This window comes from Camelus ferus, chromosome 15 (genome assembly GCF_009834535.1).
Source record: "Camelus ferus isolate YT-003-E chromosome 15, BCGSAC_Cfer_1.0, whole genome shotgun sequence".
NCBI classification, from domain to species: domain Eukaryota; kingdom Metazoa; phylum Chordata; class Mammalia; order Artiodactyla; family Camelidae; genus Camelus; species Camelus ferus.
The window spans coordinates 5,466,090-5,484,670 of record NC_045710.1 but is presented as its reverse complement, the minus strand read 5'-3'; the positions used below and the strand labels follow the sequence as shown (position 1 = coordinate 5,484,670).

At 46.5% G+C, this 18,581-nt stretch overlaps 1 protein-coding gene across 4 annotated transcripts in view; it reads left to right on the top strand.

The window, feature by feature from the left end:
* Positions 1-18,581, top strand: part of MBOAT2 (membrane bound O-acyltransferase domain containing 2) — a 110,849-nt gene that overhangs the window by 36,908 nt on the left and 55,360 nt on the right. For 2 of the 4 annotated variants that reach the window (XM_032496983.1, XM_032496981.1), the window contains exons 2-3: positions 3,925-4,070; positions 8,937-9,014. In XM_032496983.1, coding sequence (XP_032352874.1) covers positions 3,925-4,070; positions 8,937-9,014 — 224 coding nt within the window. Of the gene's footprint in view, positions 1-3,924; positions 4,071-8,936; positions 9,015-16,327; positions 16,437-18,581 lie in introns of those variants that run through there. The other 2 variants (XM_032496982.1, XM_032496985.1) reach the window with 2 other exon arrangements.

Sequence of the window (18,581 nt, the reverse complement as noted above, 5' to 3'; positions counted from 1 at the left end):
GATTACTCTTAGTGGACAGAATGGAGGGACTTGGAGAGGAAAGGAGGACTTTGCTTTGCACACAAGCCTCACCCAACAGAGTTTCATCGTATGTGTGGCGTTGGGAATCCTGGACTGTTTTTCTCCATCACCTCCTTCTTAGAGGTGACCCCGTCTGAGAGGTGGACATCTGGTTTCCCTGTGTGTGTGCATTCGGAAGCAGGACAGAGCATGCAAAGTAGCAGGGCCCTGGAGCAGAGGTGCCTGGTTCCACAGGGCAGTTGAGAGGTTATAGGGAGCTGTCCTGTGAAGCACTTGCTTGTGCCGGGAGCACACCGACCCACTACCGCCAGTGAGGGGTGGCATGCGTGAGCCGGATTAATCGAGACCATTCTGATGTCTAGCACATTGTAGGTACACAGAAGAGTCATAAGTGCAGGATAAACATATGTTTAATGAATGAACGCATGTATGCGCAAAGAGTTCGGTGTGTTCTTCTATTTTGCAACTTACGCTTTTCACATAATAGTATACCTTGGTGATCTTCCACATCAGAACATCCAGATCTGCACAATTCTTTTAACCTCATTTTAAAATCTGATTTGTCTAATTTTTAGTTTCTGTGAAATATCTATTAGATTCTTTTTTCCCATTTTTTTTCAGTTTTGCAGATCCCAAATGCTCTAGACAGTCTTGTCTGTAGCAGCCAAGTTCGACCTTCAGGCATCCTCTGGAGGTAGAGAGGCGTCCATTGAACAGCCTAGACCAGACGTGGTTGTGAGTCTGGGGTACTGACTGTTACTGTAAGTGGCCTGAGTTGGTTGAGTAAAATGGGGGAAGTGGTACCTGTTCTTGGGATCAGACGGGATAAGCAGTGTCAGGTGCGCAGCACATGCTGCGCGTCCCCGCGCTGTAGCTCTGCTGGTTCTTTCTCGCCGTCTCTCCCTCTCCAGTATTCGGTTGCCCCCTCAACCCTACCCCACCCGTGAAAGGATGACTAAAATGTGGTCCCAGTTTGGGAAAGTTTTACCTTTAAGACCTTTCAGAACAGTTAATTGAACATTGGGTGTGTGCGTGTCCTGGTGTTTTCTATGGAAAGTAACAGAGTCTGGATGTCCCCATCAGGATGTCTGACAGATTTTCTTCTTGATGTGAATTGTGCTGCTCCACCCTTCTGGAGTTCCCGCCATCTTCTGACCGTCTGAATCCATCTTCACCTTGGCAGCACAGGTACCAGATGTGCCTTTGGATGCTCCCCTGGGTCAGGGGGATTAACTGCACGCTGCTCCCTGGGTCCTCTCCTTGGCGCCTCAGTTGTACCCTAGCTCTCTGTGCCTTCAGCGCAGGGCCCTGCTTTGTGCATCTGTGTGTCTCCTGCACATTTATCCAGCCACCATTATTCTCAGGCTGTATTCATTTGGACGGGTCACCTAAACACTGAGACTTAGCTTCCACTTCCGGCAGGTGTGGCTTTCTGCTCTGCAAATGCCCCTCTAGCTGTTCTCAGCAAGGTCACTGAAAAAGGTGCCATTGCCAAGTTAGGAGGCTTGTTTTGGGCTTTGTGCCCTATCACCTGACAGTGACCCTGGCTTCTTTAGTCTCCTCTGAAACCCTCCCCACCCCCCAAACACAGTGTGCTCATTCTTGCTGCTGTCAGTCGGCCCCGACGGGACTCTGCCCGAGGCCCTCCTGTCTTCCCACAGATCACCTTACTCTGTGTCCACTACTCTCAGAGTCACGTGTGCCCTGCTGGCTGCACACCTGTCTCCCAGCCATCTCCTAAGCGTGCACACTCGTTCCCCAGGCTCTCTCGAACTGGGCGTACACAGGGGAGCGTCCTTCCCCCCAGAACCCGCTCGCCCCCCACATTGCCCTGTCTTGATCTGTATCACCATCCATGATGACTTGTGGCCTTTCCCGCCGCCTCACGCCCCTGTCTGGGGACCAGTGCTGCCGGTTCTGTGGCCTGAGTGTCCTGTGAGTTGGTTCTCTCCTGTCTGTCTCCCTGTGGCTTGAGGCCCTCCTTTCTCAAGGAGGCTGGGACAGCAGCAGCCTCCGACCTTCTGCGACACTCTCAAGCCTCAGTGCTCCCTTCATGTTGGGTTTGTTGTTTGCTTGGCTTTTGGTTTTACTTAAAATGCCCTTTTTCTAATTTCCCAGCACTGTGGTTCTCACACCTTGAGGACAGTGGGGACCCAGGCTTTTGTTTTTGAAATACCAACTTTCGTGCCTGCCCCCAAAGATTTTGATTCAGTGTCTAGAGTGAGATCTGATCCCCTTTTCTTTATCCGTGAGATGACGGCGTTGAAATGGATGTTTACAAAGATAGAAAATTCTACATGTCGGTGATTCTAGACGGCGTCTGTGGTCATTCACACTTTGCTTTATATTAAACAAATATGAGAGAGAGAGAGAGGAGGGAGAGGGAGGGGAGACTCCCTGGAGGGCCGTGGAGATCAGCTGTCATCAGGAGCTCTCGTGTCGCCTGCTTTGTGACAGGCACCCCTTCACACTCTCTCCTTTGAGGGCTCCGTAAGGCACTTTCTGTCTAGCCTTGTAAGTGAGTTGAGTTCTTTGCGTATGAGTTTTTCACTAGATTCCAGAGTCACCCAGGGCTCTCACTGGGACTTAGGCATTTTTTGATTTCCATGCTTTGCCCAAAGTGGATGCTCTATAAATTTTTGTTCAATTAAGAGATAGTTGAAAGAAAGTTTTTAAACTGTAAGAAGCTTTGTAGCTATGCATCATTATTAATATCATTATTCATTTTTCTGATATAAATGCTTTTTCCTTAATTAAGAAAATATTGTTACAACCCTTTAGGAGAGAAAAGTGCTTAGAACCTGTTGGAATGACGTTTTGCTGGTATGGAGTCTAAGTGTTTGGAAGAACAATGGTCCCTCACACGGCGACAACAATACCCAACTGTCCTCCTGCTGCTGCGGGGGAGGCACACAGCTGTCCCTGTCCTTAGGCAGAGACATCTCTGTGGATCTGTGGCAGCTCCTACATGTCGATGGTGTGATTTGTTCCTAATTTAGGTACCCGAGACCAGTGAGTTTGTTGTGTGTTTGTTACAAGCATCTGATGTCAAATGGATTTTTCGTTTGTAGATTTTAATACCCATTTTCCTTAACGTTCTCTCAGAACCCTCTTCATAAGAGAGACATGGAGAATTTTCTCGAGTCTTTAAATACCGCAGAGAGTCTTACATGTGGTCTTTTATTTTGTCATTTTTCGAGGGCAAAAAACTGTCCTGGGGGAAGGCGCGGCGGCACGGTCCCCCGCGTGCTCCTCTCCTGTGGATGAAGAATGAGTCATGCCTGGTTTCGGGGTGCTGCGGGAGCTCTCCCTCGGGGCTTCCTGGGGGCTCCTTTCTCTGATTCATCCTTGGCCTCCTGAGCCAGTCCTAGAGGCCCCCGGGGCTGAGACGTTCGGTCCCCGTGCCCAGAAGTGGCGGCAGCACCGCGACTCCGGGTGCAGGGAGGGCTGCGACCTCCACCCGGGGATCGTGCGGCCCCCAGACTCCCGGGAATCCTGACCGGATCTTGACCCCGAGGACTTCTGGAGAAACTCGAAGCTCTTCTTTTCTACCTGTTACAGGGTCACCGAAGTCATTAAAATAAGTTTCTCTTTCCCTCAAACCATAGGGCACCATGCTTTCCATTTCTCCATCTGCACCCCGTGTCTTCCGGGTTTTCTGGGGCCCCCAGGCCTCTCCCCGCGCTGGGCACCCACCTGCCACGTGCCTCCGCTCGTCACGTTGAACTTGAGACTGTCCTCCCTGGGAAGACACCCTGATTTTTGTTTTTGTTTCTTTAGCAAACTGAAAGATCTCCATTTTATGTAACTTTGGTGTCTTTCCGTCCTGAGAATTTAAATGTAACGTCAAGTGAAAAGTTCAAGTCTGTGTTGCTAATACGAAATTTTAATTTCTCTTTACAGGTCAACTTTGTAGTGTGCCAACTCTTTGCCTTGCTAGCAGCCATTTGGTTTCGGACTTACCTGCATTCGAGCAAAACTAGCTCTTTTATAAGACATGTTGTTGCCACCCTTTTGGGCCTTTATCTTGCACTTTTCTGCTTTGGATGGTAAGTAATTATTTTGATCATGTTTAATGAAGACTCTGGACGTCTGTGTGAATTGAGTGTGCAGAAGGATACATTATGTAGGGTTTTTTGTTCTTGTATTTACCTGTAAAGTGTTACATTTTTATTTCTAATAGAAGAAATAAAGAGTGGAGAGTGGGCCCTGTCTCTTCAGTGTGGGCTCAGAGGGAGGGCACTTTATGACTTAATGAGAAAGGACCGATGAAGAAAAAAAGACACAAAGACGTTTTATTCTGTCATGAGTAGCTCTTCCACCTGCTTCACAGATCGTTTATGGCAAGACAAATAAACCAAAATAGTTTTTGTCTTTCTGTGCAAGTGGCTATTGAGAGTCTGGTACAGTCCACTGATAGAACTCTGTTACCACTTCTTAGGGGTTGCCCTTAGCCAGAAGAGGTTTTTGTTTGTTTGGTTTTGGTGGGGAAGAGTCATTTAGGGTTGCTCCGTGTGTGTGTGTGTGTGTGTGTGTGTGTGTGTGTGTGTGTGTGTGTGTCCGTCCGTCCATGTCCCCTTCACTTGGCTCCCTTCCTGTCAGGGCCGTTCGTGAATACAGAAACACGTACGTCCTGCTCGTCCCAGGTGGCACGTATGTGGCAGAGGGGATCGGGGGCAGGGCACGCTGTCTTGGCGAAGCAGCAGAGACCCTCCGTGGAAGGGCTGCTCGGTGGTGTCTCCTGCACTTCCCCCCCAGGGGAGGGCTGGAGCGGCCTGCCTGGGGCCTGCTGCAGCCCGCGCGCGCCCAGACGAGGCTCTGCAGGCCTGCTCCTCTGCGGTTGGGTGGGTGAGGCACGAGCCCCCGAGGGGCTGGAAACGCACTCGCGTGATCTGTGGTTTAGTAGTTTCTGTTGCGGGGTGCAGACCTTTGGACTTTGATTCTGTCTCTGTTCTACGAGGTTGCTGTTGATTCTTGTGAGGGTTGAAATAGACTGGTATTTCTTAATCTGATTTTTGCTTCTGGCAGTTGCACATGTATCCTCCAAACTCATGAAAAATCAATTAGGACTAATTTATTCAGTCTCTGCATACTGCCCTGGGACCAGCCCGCTGATAGGCCCTGCCAGGGCTTGGGGCGCGAGGTCCTGAGGTCTCAGCGTGGTCTCTTCAATCAGATCCAGGCAAGGTTTTTCCACTTTCTTAATAACATCAATTTATAGCATCAGTTTTCTTAGGTTTCTCTGGTGATTCTTTCTTTGGAGGGGAGGTAATTAGGTTTATTTATTTTTAGGTTTTAAATTTATCTGTGTTTTATTTATTTATGTTTTAATGTAGGTACTGGGGATTGAACCTAGGACCTCATACATGCTAAAAGCACCCCCTCCCCGCTTCAGGTGATTGTTTAAACTCGTATGTAAATCATGCCATGGAGGGGTGTGTGTGTGTGTTTATACTGTGGAACTTTTCAAATACAAAAGTACAGAAAATAATATAATGAATCCTCATATATCCATTGTCCAGCTTCAACAATTATTAAAATTCCACCATTCTCATTTTGTTCTTTCCCCAACTTATTTTTCTGGAGTATTTTCAGGCCTATCCCAGTTCCCATATTTCACCCATAAATACTTAAGTATCAGTGTGTGTTTCAGTAGCGTTATGTTAGGAATGGGCTGGGGAAGGCTTGTCGTTCAGAGTGGCCACTTCCAGGAATGCCAGTCGCACTGTGGTCTGTGGACACAGAGCAGAGGATTGAAGCGGAAGCGGTGTTCCCTGGGGTTGTGTGACCCGGAGCACCGCCAGCCGAGAGGCCTTTCCCGAAGGGGTACTTTCTGGCTGTGAAGCCTCTTCAGATGCTTTGTAACAGTGTCACGAGGAACCCGGCCTCAGTGTCAGGTAGTCCTACGTCCTTCAAATTGTATGTGGTAACCAGGATTAAAAAAAAAAAATAGAGTTCTCTGTTCTTTTGTTGAAGGGGAAACTTTTTATATTCCTGTCTTTGGGAAGAGAGATCGTGCCTCTGTAGCAGGTGAAATGAAAGGTGACTCTTTGCTAACAGGAATGAGCTGAAGGCAGACTGTCCTGGTCTGCACGTGAGCCACTTGTTTTTAGGCTCCAAGGCAGTCGTGTCCCCTGCTGATGGTGACAACTTCTCTTTTGGAAGATGTATGCTAGTGCGTCGTCTAAATGCAATTCATTGTTTTATCTACTTTGGTCTCACTTTTTTTTTTTTTTTAATTATTATCTGCAGGTTTCTCTGAACCGAGAGTTTATACTTTGAATTACTTCTGTAGCTCTTTGACAGCAGGGTAGGGTAATGGACTGGAACTTGGACGCTGAAGTCAGACAGACCTGGATTCTGCTCTCGATCCCTCGCCTGGTCGCTGTGTGACTGGGCACGTCTTTGTCTTTCAACCTCTTTAGCTTCACTCTTCTCATCTGTAAAATGGAACCAGTGATCGTTGTCATGACTGAACGATGTAATACGGCAGAGAGGAGCTCAGCCCAGTAGCCAGCTCCTTGTGAGCTTGGAAGGTTACTCAGGGTCAAGACCATTACCATTATTACGGTTTGTCGTCCCCATCATCCAGTTGGTGGTCCAGATGACCACTCAGTCCCCTTTCCAGTGTTTGTCATACAGTGTTAAAGTAGTCTGTTGATTCGTATGTTGTTCTCTGCAGACTGGAAGCTCTCTGAGGACAAAATCCCTGTCCACTGACTCTTTGTTCCCAGTGTCCAGTATAGTCAGTGCCTTTCAGTAAAGATCGGTTGAACAATCAAAGAAGTGTTTCTCAACCTTTTAAAAACTCTTTCTTGCTAAAAATCATTTTATACCTGCCTTCAGTGTGATTTGAAATTCAAAATATGTAAGGTGTGATATCTAAAAAAACTGAAGTTTGGAGATGCAGGATTGTTTTGTTTTCAGCGTCCTTAGGTAACGCGAAAGGTGATAGCACATGGTCCCTGGGGTTCCGCCCCCCCCCCCCCCCCCGTGAAGAGTCTGCCCACAAGGATGTAACTTGGGTGTCAGTGGCGCGTAGGTACTGACTACGTGTGTGACTTCAGGACTTCGTCTCCTCAGCTCTCAAACGAGGAGAGTTGGGTTATAATAGACTTTTAAGCTACCTTCTGGCTTACATTTTTACTTCACTAATAATACTTAATATTTGAGTGCTTACTGCGTACAGGTAGCCCAGTCAGCACTTTTCATTAATTACCTTTTAAGCCTGAAAAATACGAGGTGGCTACTGTGTGTTTATTGTGCTCATTTTATTAATCTGGGCAAGTAGCGAAGCTGCGTGGTGAGGAAGATCATCAGCGGGTGGATGAGAGTGCCGGCAGCTTGACGCTTGTCGTGGCCTCAGTGAGAAGAGGGGAATACAGGACGCTCTGTACGTATAAGTGTATATCATCCCAAGAACAAAGGCTTGTCCAACAGGAGGCTGGCAATGTCATCTTGTATTCCAGAGGAACGCTAAGCTGAACGGCGATGCCTGGGGAGGGGGCGTCTTAAGGTGATGGAAGGAACCATGTAACTATTTGTAAAGTAGAACTCGTGTCTTCTAAAGTTGTCCTTTATCCCTCCTGTTCCAAATTTATTCAGTAGAAAAGGAAAGATATTTCCCCAAGAGTCTAATGAAGCCGTTACAGGTATCTAGCCAGCTGCTTCAGCGTGTTCCCAAGAAGTCTGATAGTGCTGGCAATTAATAGGAGGTGGGTAATTACTTTGGAAAGTATTTCAGTCGTGTTTTCGTAGCTTCTTTCTGTGTCAATTCAGACTCGTATGTTTTTCTGTTTCCTAATGCCCTCTAGTTATATAGTAGCATTCCAGACTAACACTATGTGTGTGTGTGTGTTAGGCAGAGGGAGAAACCGACTGACATACTCTGTACAACGTGTAAAATAAGTTTCTTCTATGGGCCTGCCTTGGAGCCTACTTCTTATTTGTAATATTCCTGTGGAAAAATTTTTTTAATTTAAGTAACTTTTTCACACTGGAGGTGCCTGATATTCTATAATGATTAGGTTAAAAAGTAATTTTAACCATAGCAAAAGATCCTTATTCATACTTTAAATTGTATACAATGACTTGAAAATTGTTTCATAAATTATTCATGACATCAAAGGGGAAAGAAAATTGGAAGTGTGTGTGCACGCGCACATGTGTGTGTAATCTTCGGGATAGTTTGGATTGGTTTTAAAACCAGGGATCTGATTTATGTTTTGCCTGAACTTTGTGAGGTGAATGGATAAATTAGTTTTCTCATTTAATGGTGAATTTCTCCTTAGAACAGTAGAAAATACTGTGTTATCTCAGGAAGAATATTTTATATATAGATTTCTGTAAATTGAGGATCAACTAGATTTGTATAAGTAAGCTTATTTGACTTGAGCCATCATGTTTTCAGAATAAATATATTTGGTCATACCTGCTTTTTAATATTTTAATATTAAATATTTTCATTTTAATATTCAGTATTTTTATTGTTTTATAAGGAGCGCTTGAAAAGGTAAATAGATACAAAACTCGTTTGGGTAAACAAAAAACTGATGGTCTGTTAGGACTGTTCTGAGACCCAGATTTATTACTCCTTTTCATCCTTGTGCCTGAGTTATGGAAAAAGCCATAATCTCTGAGCCACGTGACCCCAGGGTGCTCTCCTGTAGTTAGGAACAGTGGGTGCTGGGGCTCCCAGGGTGGCTTTATGGGGTTTTGTCTTAATCTTCCAGCTCTTGTAGGGCTTGTGGTATGGGACTCCCCCTCCAGGGTGTCTGCAGAGGTTTAGGATTTGGAGGTTTGGGTCCTTGCTTTTCCCTGGGGATGTTCTGTTACAAACAAGCACTTTTTAGCCTGAACTGTTTCACCTTGGTGTCTGTGAGTGGCCTCTTCTAACAGTGCTTTCCGTTTTGTAGGTATGCCTTACACTTCCTCGTACAAAGTGGAATTTCCTACTGTATCATGGTCATCATAGGCGTGGAGAACATGCACAAGTAAGTGTTGGCTTCATTCACAGGCAACGATGTGCTCCAGCATAATAGACTGGATTCAAACAGAGTTTTTACAAGTAGAAAATTTACTCTAAATCTAGAATAGACAAGTTATTCTAAATTGTGATCATTTTTTCAAGAACTGTCAACTACAAAAATACAACATCGAAGTGCATTACTCTTCCATTTACTCAGAGCAGCGTTTCTCAGCATCAGCACCGCTAACATTTTAGGCCGGATAATTCTTGATGTGCAGGGCCATCCTGCGCACTGCAGGGTGTCTGACAGCATCCCTGACCTCTACCCATTAGATGCTAGTAGCACCTCCGCCCCGAGCTGTGACAACCATGGATGTTTCCAGGTATTTTCACATATCCCTTGGGGGGCAAAACCGCCTCCAGGTAAGAACCACGGGCTTTATCTAGGGGTGAGAGCAGCAGAGCGATGGAGTGGGGCAGGTAGATTGGTTATATTTAGAAGGGAAATTGGAAGGACTTAGTGATGGATGGCGAGTGCAGGTAGGAAGCAGGTGTCAAGCATGACTCCTGGCTTGAACAGTAAGGTAGCTGGAAGCACCTTTTTCTGGGTGTAGGGAGCTCTGGAGGCAGGGCACATATTCAGGGCTTAAACATTTCCAACAGGTATATCTTCAGCACCAAGAACAGTGAATGGTTGTGTAGTAAGCACTGAATATTTGCTGACTAAGTGCATGTTGACTTTGCGGTATCTGTGAGGCATGTAACAGAAGCTGGGTGTAGCGATCTGGCCAGAGAGGTAAAGCAGGAAGTAGAGTTGTGCAAAGCTTCCTTGGCTGAACACCCAGGAGCAGTGCTCCCGCAGACTTGCCGGCCGAACCTGCTGGGTGGGTTCCGTGATATCCGCGATGGTCTGTGTGATATGTCTGAAGTGGGAAGTACATGTGGCTCCACTGGTTTTGTCCAAGGAGTTGTGGACATGTAGCTAACAGGTCACCTTTTTCCTCAACTCTCATTCTATTTTGCGTCTTCGGTGTTTGACTTGGTCCCACCCGTCCTCTGTTCTGACTTACTGTCTTCCCTCAGTTTCCGTTGAAGCCCCGTGCCCTGGTTTTCCCCTTCCTTCTGTGCACCAGCACTCCAGGTTCTTGGTGTTTCAACTTTAATTTTTATAAGAGGAATAAAATACTTTGATGGTGCTTCATTTGAAGCAGTTTTTACACCATTATGACCGTTTAAAAAATCTTGTACAGATGACAGGTTCAAAGTGATACTGTATTTAATATCTGAAAAAGAACAAGAGTTGTTTGTTTTGAATCTGGATAAAAGGAAACCCTGATGAGATTACTGAAAGCAGAGGACTTGTATGTCACTGCATAAGCAGCAGTAACATCGTGCTTTTAAGTTAGAAGGCTAGTAAATTCGTATTCTGTCAGAGGAAACTGTTGCTTTTGCTGAAGGGTGATGGCAGTCTGTGAAGTTAACTCTTAATCCTTCAGACGCTGTCCAGTATGGGGCCACTAGCCACATGCGGCCGTGTAAAATTTAAATTAATTAAAATGTGAGACTCAGTCACACTGGCCACATTTCAAGTGCTCAGTAGCCACAGGTGGCTAGTGGCTACCGTATAGGAGGGTGCAGAGAGAGAGCATCTGTGCCCTTGCAGCCGGTTGTGTTGGGTGAGGCAGCTTTAGAGACGAGCAGCTGGATGAAGTTAGCTGTGTTACTCTTTTACAGCAAATGTTCAGGAGGAAGGTGCTGCTTGCGTGTGTGCTACTGATTTTTTTTGGGGGGGGGTACATATTTGTTTATTTATTTCTTAAATTGAAGCACAGTCAGTTGTAATGTGCCAGTTTCTGGTGCACAGCACAATGTCCCCGTCGTGCATACACATAACATATATTTGTTTTCATATTCTTTTTCATTAAAGGTTATTACAAGATACTGGACATAGTTCCCTGGGCTATACAGAAGAAACATTTTTAAAAATCTGTTTTTATATATAGTGACTGACATTTGTAAATCTCAAACTCCTGAATTTATCCCTTCCCACCCCCTTTCCCTGGTAACCATAAGATTGTTAACTATGTCTTCGAGCCTGTTTCTGTTCTGTAGATGAGTTCATCAGTGTCCTCTTTTTTCTTTCTTTCTTTCTTTTTTTTTTCCAGATTCCACATGTGAGTGATATCATATGGTATTTTTCTTTCCCTTTCTGGCTTACTTCACTTAGAATGACCATCTCTAGGTCCATCCATGTTGCTGTAAATAGCCTTGTTTTATTCTTTTTTATGGCTAGGTAGTATTCCGCTGTATAAATGTACCACACCTTCTTTATCCAGTCATCTGTCAGTGGACATTTAGGTTGCTTCCATGTCTTGGCTACTGTATATAGGGCTTCTGTGAACATTAGGGTGCACGTATCTTTTCGAATTAGAGTTCCCTCTGGATATATACCCAGAAGTGGGATTGCTGGATCATATGGTCAGTCCATTTTTAGTTTTTTGAGGAATCTCCATACTGTTTTCTATAATAGTCACACCAAACTACATTCCCACCAGCAATGTAGGAGGGTTCCCATATAAGCATTGAAATTTTTGAAGAAAAAAAATTGAAAACCTTAGGTGATAAGAAAAAGAGTATTTAAGGATACAATGTTCTATATATTAGGATATTGATCCGACTTAATTAAATTGGGGAGAATTTCTCTCTCACAGGTTTGCCCAGCATTTCTGAGAGCAGAGATTGGCAAACTATGTATAAAGGACCAGATAGCAAATATTTTGGACTTTGCCGGACACACAGCCTCTGTCACAGCTGTTCAGCAATGTGTGTTGTGCACACAGACAATCTGTGAACAGTGAACTTGACTGTGCTTCTGTCAGGCTTATTTACCAAAGGAGCTGGTGGGCTGTATTTGGCCAGTGCTGCTAAGCACAGTCCTGCCACAGGGATTTAAAAGACAGAGAGAGGCAGACACTCTTCCTACTGGTCTCAAAAATATAAAATGAGTTCGAGTTTGCTAAGTGGTAATTTTAAACTTGATGTAGCACAAATAATGGAATATATGAACTTTATGAATGATTTACTGTCGTGAAGCAGATGGTTTCTAAGAAGCTGGTTGAAATGTTTGCCTTCTGGGCATAGCTTTTGTATAAAGCGAAGTGAAGTAATGCAGGACCTGATGTGTAAGACTTAATGTGATACTGAAAAATACCTTATTCAAAAAAATTATAAAGGAAATGGTAAAATCAGAGGGTATAAGAGCAATATACAAAAGCTAGTTTTATTTCTGTATGTTAGAAGCGAACAAAGTTTAATTTAAAAAAAAAAATCCACAGTAGCATCTGAAGAAATGATATGCTCAGGAATAAATTTATCAAAGAAATGCAAGACCAGTAAACTGAAAATAAAAATCTGTGCTGACAGAAATGGAGGAAGACCTAAAGCCTGCAGAGAGATACCACGCTCGTGGATGGGAAGCTTCAATGTCGTTAAGGTGGCAGTTCTGCAGCTGATCAGTAAAGTCCGTGCAATTCTTTTCAAAATTCTGGCAGGCTTTTGGTTGCAAAACTGACTGTATAAATTCACTAAAATTCATTGAGTTGTACACTTAAATTAGGTGAGTTTTATGGCATGTAAATTTTACTTCAGTGAAACTATTAAAAAGATAAAACAATTGTAAAGCAAAGTACAAGAAGAAAGCTCAATATTACAGCAGCATACTTTTTGAGACTTGGTTTAAGGGTTTTGGATGTTTTCTCATTTAGGGAAATTTCTAGGTGTTCAGAGGCATCCACATTTTTCTGAGTTTAGTTATAAGAAGGAAGGGTCAGAAGGAACATTGAAAACCTACAATATCCTTGAAGGAAGAAACTAGATGTGGAAGGAGAGACCTGAGCTGTCTTTAAATATCGAAAGGGAGTTTGTGTGCTGTCCTTGGGAGTGCTGACATGGCACTGGTACCCGCTAGGTGAAATGTGAAGACGTACGTGTTTTGTTTTGTTTTGTTTTGTTTTTGGCCCAAAGAAGGACGACCTCAGTTATGGTGAGAATATTTAGCAGTGTGATCTGTGAGATGCCTGCATTTGCGATTAGAGATATTTAACTAGATGTGTAGGGGACGCTCTGGTCTGGACGTGGGGGGAGATAGGTAGCACCAGATACCGGCTGAGTTCTCCTCGGATGGAAACTCCCGACAAGATGCTGGTGGAACTGCTGGAGCCCCAGGAAGTGAGATGTTTCAGAACCTTTTTCTTAAATCCCCAGAGGGCCTTAAGTAAAACTGAGAAGTTTTACAGTGTCACCACTGACTCACACTTCTCTCTTTTATGCCTCAGTTTACCCCTTCTTTCTCGTTAGATAACTAATACCTTGTTGTTGTTGTTGTTGTTGTTGTTGTTGTTGTTGTTGTTGTTTTGTCTCCCACCAAAAACACGAGGGTGGGGAGAGGGACGAACTTGAGCTGCGTGCGCACCCTCGTTCTGGGGGTGAGAAGGGGAATCTGAGATGCGAGGTAGTGGTTCGAGGTCCCACAGCTGAGAAAATGGTGGATTTGATGCCACGTCTGTTCTGCTCCGAGGCCTGTTGTCTGTTCTTCTGTCCCACGCCTGCTGCTTTAAGGAATTTAACTTCATCTGAGACTCTTCACTCTATCTGTCACAGGCAGCTTGCCCTTTCTCTCTGTTTGTGGGAAGGAAGATGGTTCCCGTTGGAGGAATCACAGATTCTGGCCGACAGAGGAGACTGCTGGGAGGGGTGCGAGGAGGTGTAGGTGAGCTGCTTCCTCCCGGTGTGGGCATCGTGCTCTGTTTCAGAGCCGTCTCCAGGGTTTATTCTGAGTGTGTGTGTGTGAAGGTTACTCAGGGGAAAGCGGCTGGTGATTTCTCTTTTCTGACCTTAGACAGCCTCCCTGTTCCTGCAGGGATCATGAGCTCTGGAAAGCAGCTACCGGGGCCTGTTTTACAAATCTGGGCACTGTTCTTCGTAGCTGCAGCCCAAAGACCCAGGGCTGCTTGCTTCAGCAAAGCCTTGAAGTTTGCCCCAGCTCGTCTCCCTGTCCGGGGACCCTCCTTCCCCGGGGCCCTCCCTGGGGCACCAACTTCCCACCTCTCCCACCTCCATCAGTTCCTTTAGGCCCGGGTGCTGGGCTGTTAGCTCACAGGACATCTGACTCCAGGGCAGGGAGCAGCTAGTAGCAGGATTTATTCAGAGACCACTTAGCAGAACTTTGTCTCCAACAGGCTCAGCCGTGGAGCCGTTCCTCGTGCAGAAGGCGTGGCTGGGAGGGGCAGGGGGGACTGTGTCCAAGTGTGAAAAATCCACGAGCAGGAAACTCAGGGCAGGCCTTCCTGGAGGACAGGCTGCATGAACTTGACAGGGGGACCCTAACTAGCTGAGAGAGTGTGGTGTGGACTGGACTCCTGACTTAATCTGTAGCCTGGTGGTGGGGTGTGTTTGTGTGCACACGCGTGTGTATGCCTGTGCACTGTGTGTGCATGGGCGCCTGCAGGGGAGGGATGTTGTTACATCTGCAGGAACACTTTGTGGGGCCTTCTGTCTCCTGTGGCTGCAGTGTGTCCCCTGTCCGGTCACAGGAGGGGCAGACGAATCCCTGTGTTTCATGTCCTGAGGGATCTAGGTAGGGCTGAATGCTTGCTTTTTTAAAATCTAGGAATTTCTCTAGCATGTACTATTTGAAAGCAGACACATGCATGCCTTATTAAGGAAATTTGTATGGGCACAGTCCTGATGTGTGTCTTGGTCCACGTTGGGGACCAAGTATCTCTTTAGTTAAGACCACAGGAGGGTCTGGGTATGTGGGGTTCCTCCCAGAGATGCTCAGCTGGGTGGCTCCAGCCATGAGGCACCGCCGCTGTTTGGAGTTACCTTGTTTACTTCTTGGTCTGTCTCTGCCCCTGGAGTGGAGGTGTCATTGGAACACAGACCCTGTCTGTCTTATGTACGGGGCTGTCCCCCGGGCCCAGCAGGTGCCGGGCACGTGGCTGTTCTCAGTGAGTGTTTGTTGAAGGGATGAATTTAGGATCCAGCTGTTTCCCTCATCCTCCACCAGCCCTCTTGCCATGTTCTCTGTGAATGTTCTCCTCTCCTGGAGAATCGCGTGTCTCTTCTCCCAGAGGCTTTGTCTGCTCTGTCACCTCTGACTGTTCCTTCTCCCACCCCACCCCATCCTCACCTTTCAGTTCTCACTGTAACATTCTGTCCTCAGAGATGCCTTAATCTAGGACAGATTACTTGTTAACCACTCTCATGGAATTGTTTTCCTTTCCTTTGAGAATTTATCTCAGCATTTAATCATAAATGTACTGGGGAGTTCCCTGCGCAGTGTCCTCCTCTGACAGACCGCACATCCGGGACAGCAGTCACGGCACGCCTGTCTTGTTTTCTGAATGTTATATGCTACCTGGGCTGTTGTGTGTTCCCCGTAAGTCTCCACTGAATGAATGAACGAATAATGACATGACTTCTGCATGACAGCAAGGATGGACACCAGGAGACAGCATGTAAGAGTGTGTGCAGTGAAGCTGTGTCTGTCTGAGAGGTTGCCATTCTTTGTATGGGATTATATTGTAAAAGCTGTAGGAAGGAGATTCTGTTCCACCTCGCATGACTCAGCTACCCACCCGTTTGAACAGACGTTTCTCAAGTGCACAGTGTTCCCAGAAACTTGGAGATAGTGCACCGTTGAGTTGGAGACATTCAGGCAGTCAGTCATGCAACACATATGTGTTTCGCTGATGCTGCGTTCCAGTGTTGGATAAAAAGACGTGCTTTGTCTCTGCGAGACACTTACTGTCAAACTACCAGTCACACCGAGATTACTGTTATAAAAGGGGATGCACTCAGGGCCGAGAAGCATAAAAGAAGAGCGACCAGCTTGGAAAGTCGTCAGATGCAGACCGTGTCTCCATGAGCCATTTTCTGTGTGCTCAGCAGAATGAAACAGTCGGAAACAGTACAGGTGTTTGGTGTTGAGTAGAATTATGCTAAAATGTATTTTTAAATGTTGAGAAATATTAAAAAGAAATTTCCCCAGGATCCTCTTTTATTGATGATAAAATTGAACAGCAGGCCTAGGACATGAGGAAAGATCAGATTCAAACCCCCTGCCCCCCTGCCACCCGGTGATCTTAGTGACTGACTGAATGAGCACTGGTTTGGGGGCAGGTACGTGTGGGTTTGAATTCAGGTTCTGCCGGATTTCCATTAGCTTTGGGACCTTCGCCAAGTCACCTTGCCTGTCTGGGTCTGAGCCGCAGGCTGTGACTCAGCCGAGGGCCACGCAGGCGCCCAGGTTGCCCGGGCTGCATGAAGTGTTCGGTTCCCGACCAGGGCTCCTTCCGGCCCAGGTGCCGCCCTTTCAGGGGTTGCCCCTGTCACCACGCGGCTCGCTGGGCTTGCTGCTCCCGCTGAGGTCTCGTCGAGCCGCAGGGTTAGTGCTGCCATGCGTTTCTCCTCGGGGATGGGAGCTCCTGGCAGGGCTGCGTTACTCATTTTGTAAACCTGTAGTCGAGCACATGGAGGCTGAGTGAGAGAGGGTCCCTGTCTGTCCGTTCTGTTGCGTGTTTGTGGGCTCTTCCTCGGCGTCTGTCTGTTTGGGTGTTCCGTGCAGCGGGCCCTGACGGCTGTGTTGAGATGTCCCCTCTCCCTCCTCGCCCTTCTTCCCCTTAGCTTTGCGCTGGGGCAGCAGCCCTGGGGGTCGGGGTGAGGGTAGGGAGGGCCGAGGCACTTGTAGCTGACGTGCCTTTATTTCAATCTTCCGTGACTCTGAGGAGCAGAGAGAGCAGGGGTCCCTTTGCCCCTGTGATCCCGCAGGCACCAGCCACGCGCCCACCGCACGGACTCCGGACAGGAGGGTTGTTAGAAGCCACGTGCACTCTGCTGGGAAGGAGGGGTGATCTTGGAAATGCCATCTGGCAGGCAGAAGCCTCAAGTCACTTGAAAATTTGTCCTCATGAAGTTAATTAGTTGGCTAGTGGCTCAGTAGGAACTCTGTGGGGGAAATATTAACTTCACCGAGGACAATCCCATGATCCCATGAGAGGGAATAAAGTGTGGCAGGAAGGGAACTGGACTCTTAGGGGTTTTGTTGGTTTTTGTTGTTTTTTTTCCTTTTCTGCTCTCTGTGGACCGTATGTGAAAGCCTTTTGGTGGATTGGAATGAAGGCCCAGGCCCTTTGGGTACCGCTGGGCGATCCTGAGCTAAAAGTTGCATTTCAGTCAGAAAACCACAAGTAATTCTAAAATTGATTTTTTACGTTATCTTATCCTTGTAACAGTTCATGTTTCAGTAATTATTGCATCTCCATCGTTGTGCGAAGTGCGTGGGTTGTCAGGTAATCCCAGCAGCCGCCCTGGAGGTGGGCGTGGTGGAGCTCTTCCCCCAGAAGCAGGTTAGTAAGTGGTAGATCTGGGATTAGAACGAGGTGTGTCTGACTGCACCCAGCGCCCAAGCTGTTTGCTCCTGTACTTTGTTATTCTAAGCATTCAGCTTTATGATTATGAGAATATGTAATTAAAAAAGAAATACCCGAAGTTGACTGAGGAGAGGTAATGGGAGCCAGTGGGGTCCTGAACTAAGGCAGGGGTTTGTACGTGTTGGTTACTCTTCCTTAGAGCAAAGATGAAGGTGTTTTTATCCAAAAGGATGCAGTGGCCTTTTGACATATTGTGCTTAAGCTCTGAGGGTTTTGAACATGCTTAGCTCCGAAGGAGGGAAAACCTGTTACTTGGCGAAAGTGGCAGGCTGCCCAGCCTGGTGGAGTCCTGAGAAATCTTCAGGCCACAGCAGAGCACCGGCGGCTTCTGCACTCGGGAACGGGTCTGATTCACATTCCCTTACCCTGTCAGGTCCCTGCAGTGCCTCTTTTGGAGGTATTTGAATTCTAAGCTCTGCTCCAAGTTGTAGAACTGGATCCTCTGTTAAGCATCCAGTCATCCTTGAGCAAGTGAGGGCAGCATGCTTCCCTCGGACGCAGGCTTTCTGTACGAGGTGGAAGGGTAGCGCCCGTGTGGGGATGCTGGCAACTTGAACGTGCGTCCCTTGGGAAGTAAAGCTGTTACTCTGGGTGTTGCTGTTGTATCTGAGTGTGTTAGAGTCAGAGGAAATTTGCCCAGGTGACTCGTGTCACGGGGTTCCGCCAGGTCAGGTCTGTCTGAAATGCCAATTTGACAGCGAGTTCTCCATGTTAATCAATTAAAAAACAAAGGGGAGTTTTGAAGATAGTATCCAATTACATAGTGATAGCTTCCATGTCTTCCCAGTAAGAGCTAACATGTCTTTCCTGTTTTGAAAATAGCAATTCATATATTAATAAGAATAACCAGATAGTTGTAATAATTAAAAATAAGAATCCATACTCCTCCTTGGCAGAGTACAAGGACTCCTCTGTCCGTCTGGGGCACCTCTGGAAACTAGTCCTTTACGGCAAAACCCTAATCCTTGATAGTCTGTTGAAAGAAAAACTAAGAACACACACAACTGTCTGTTGGAATGATGAACAAATTGTCCAGTCACCTGTCAGAACCCCATGCTGTTTGCATAAAATGCATGGTCCACGCTGAGGTTTTGTGAGAG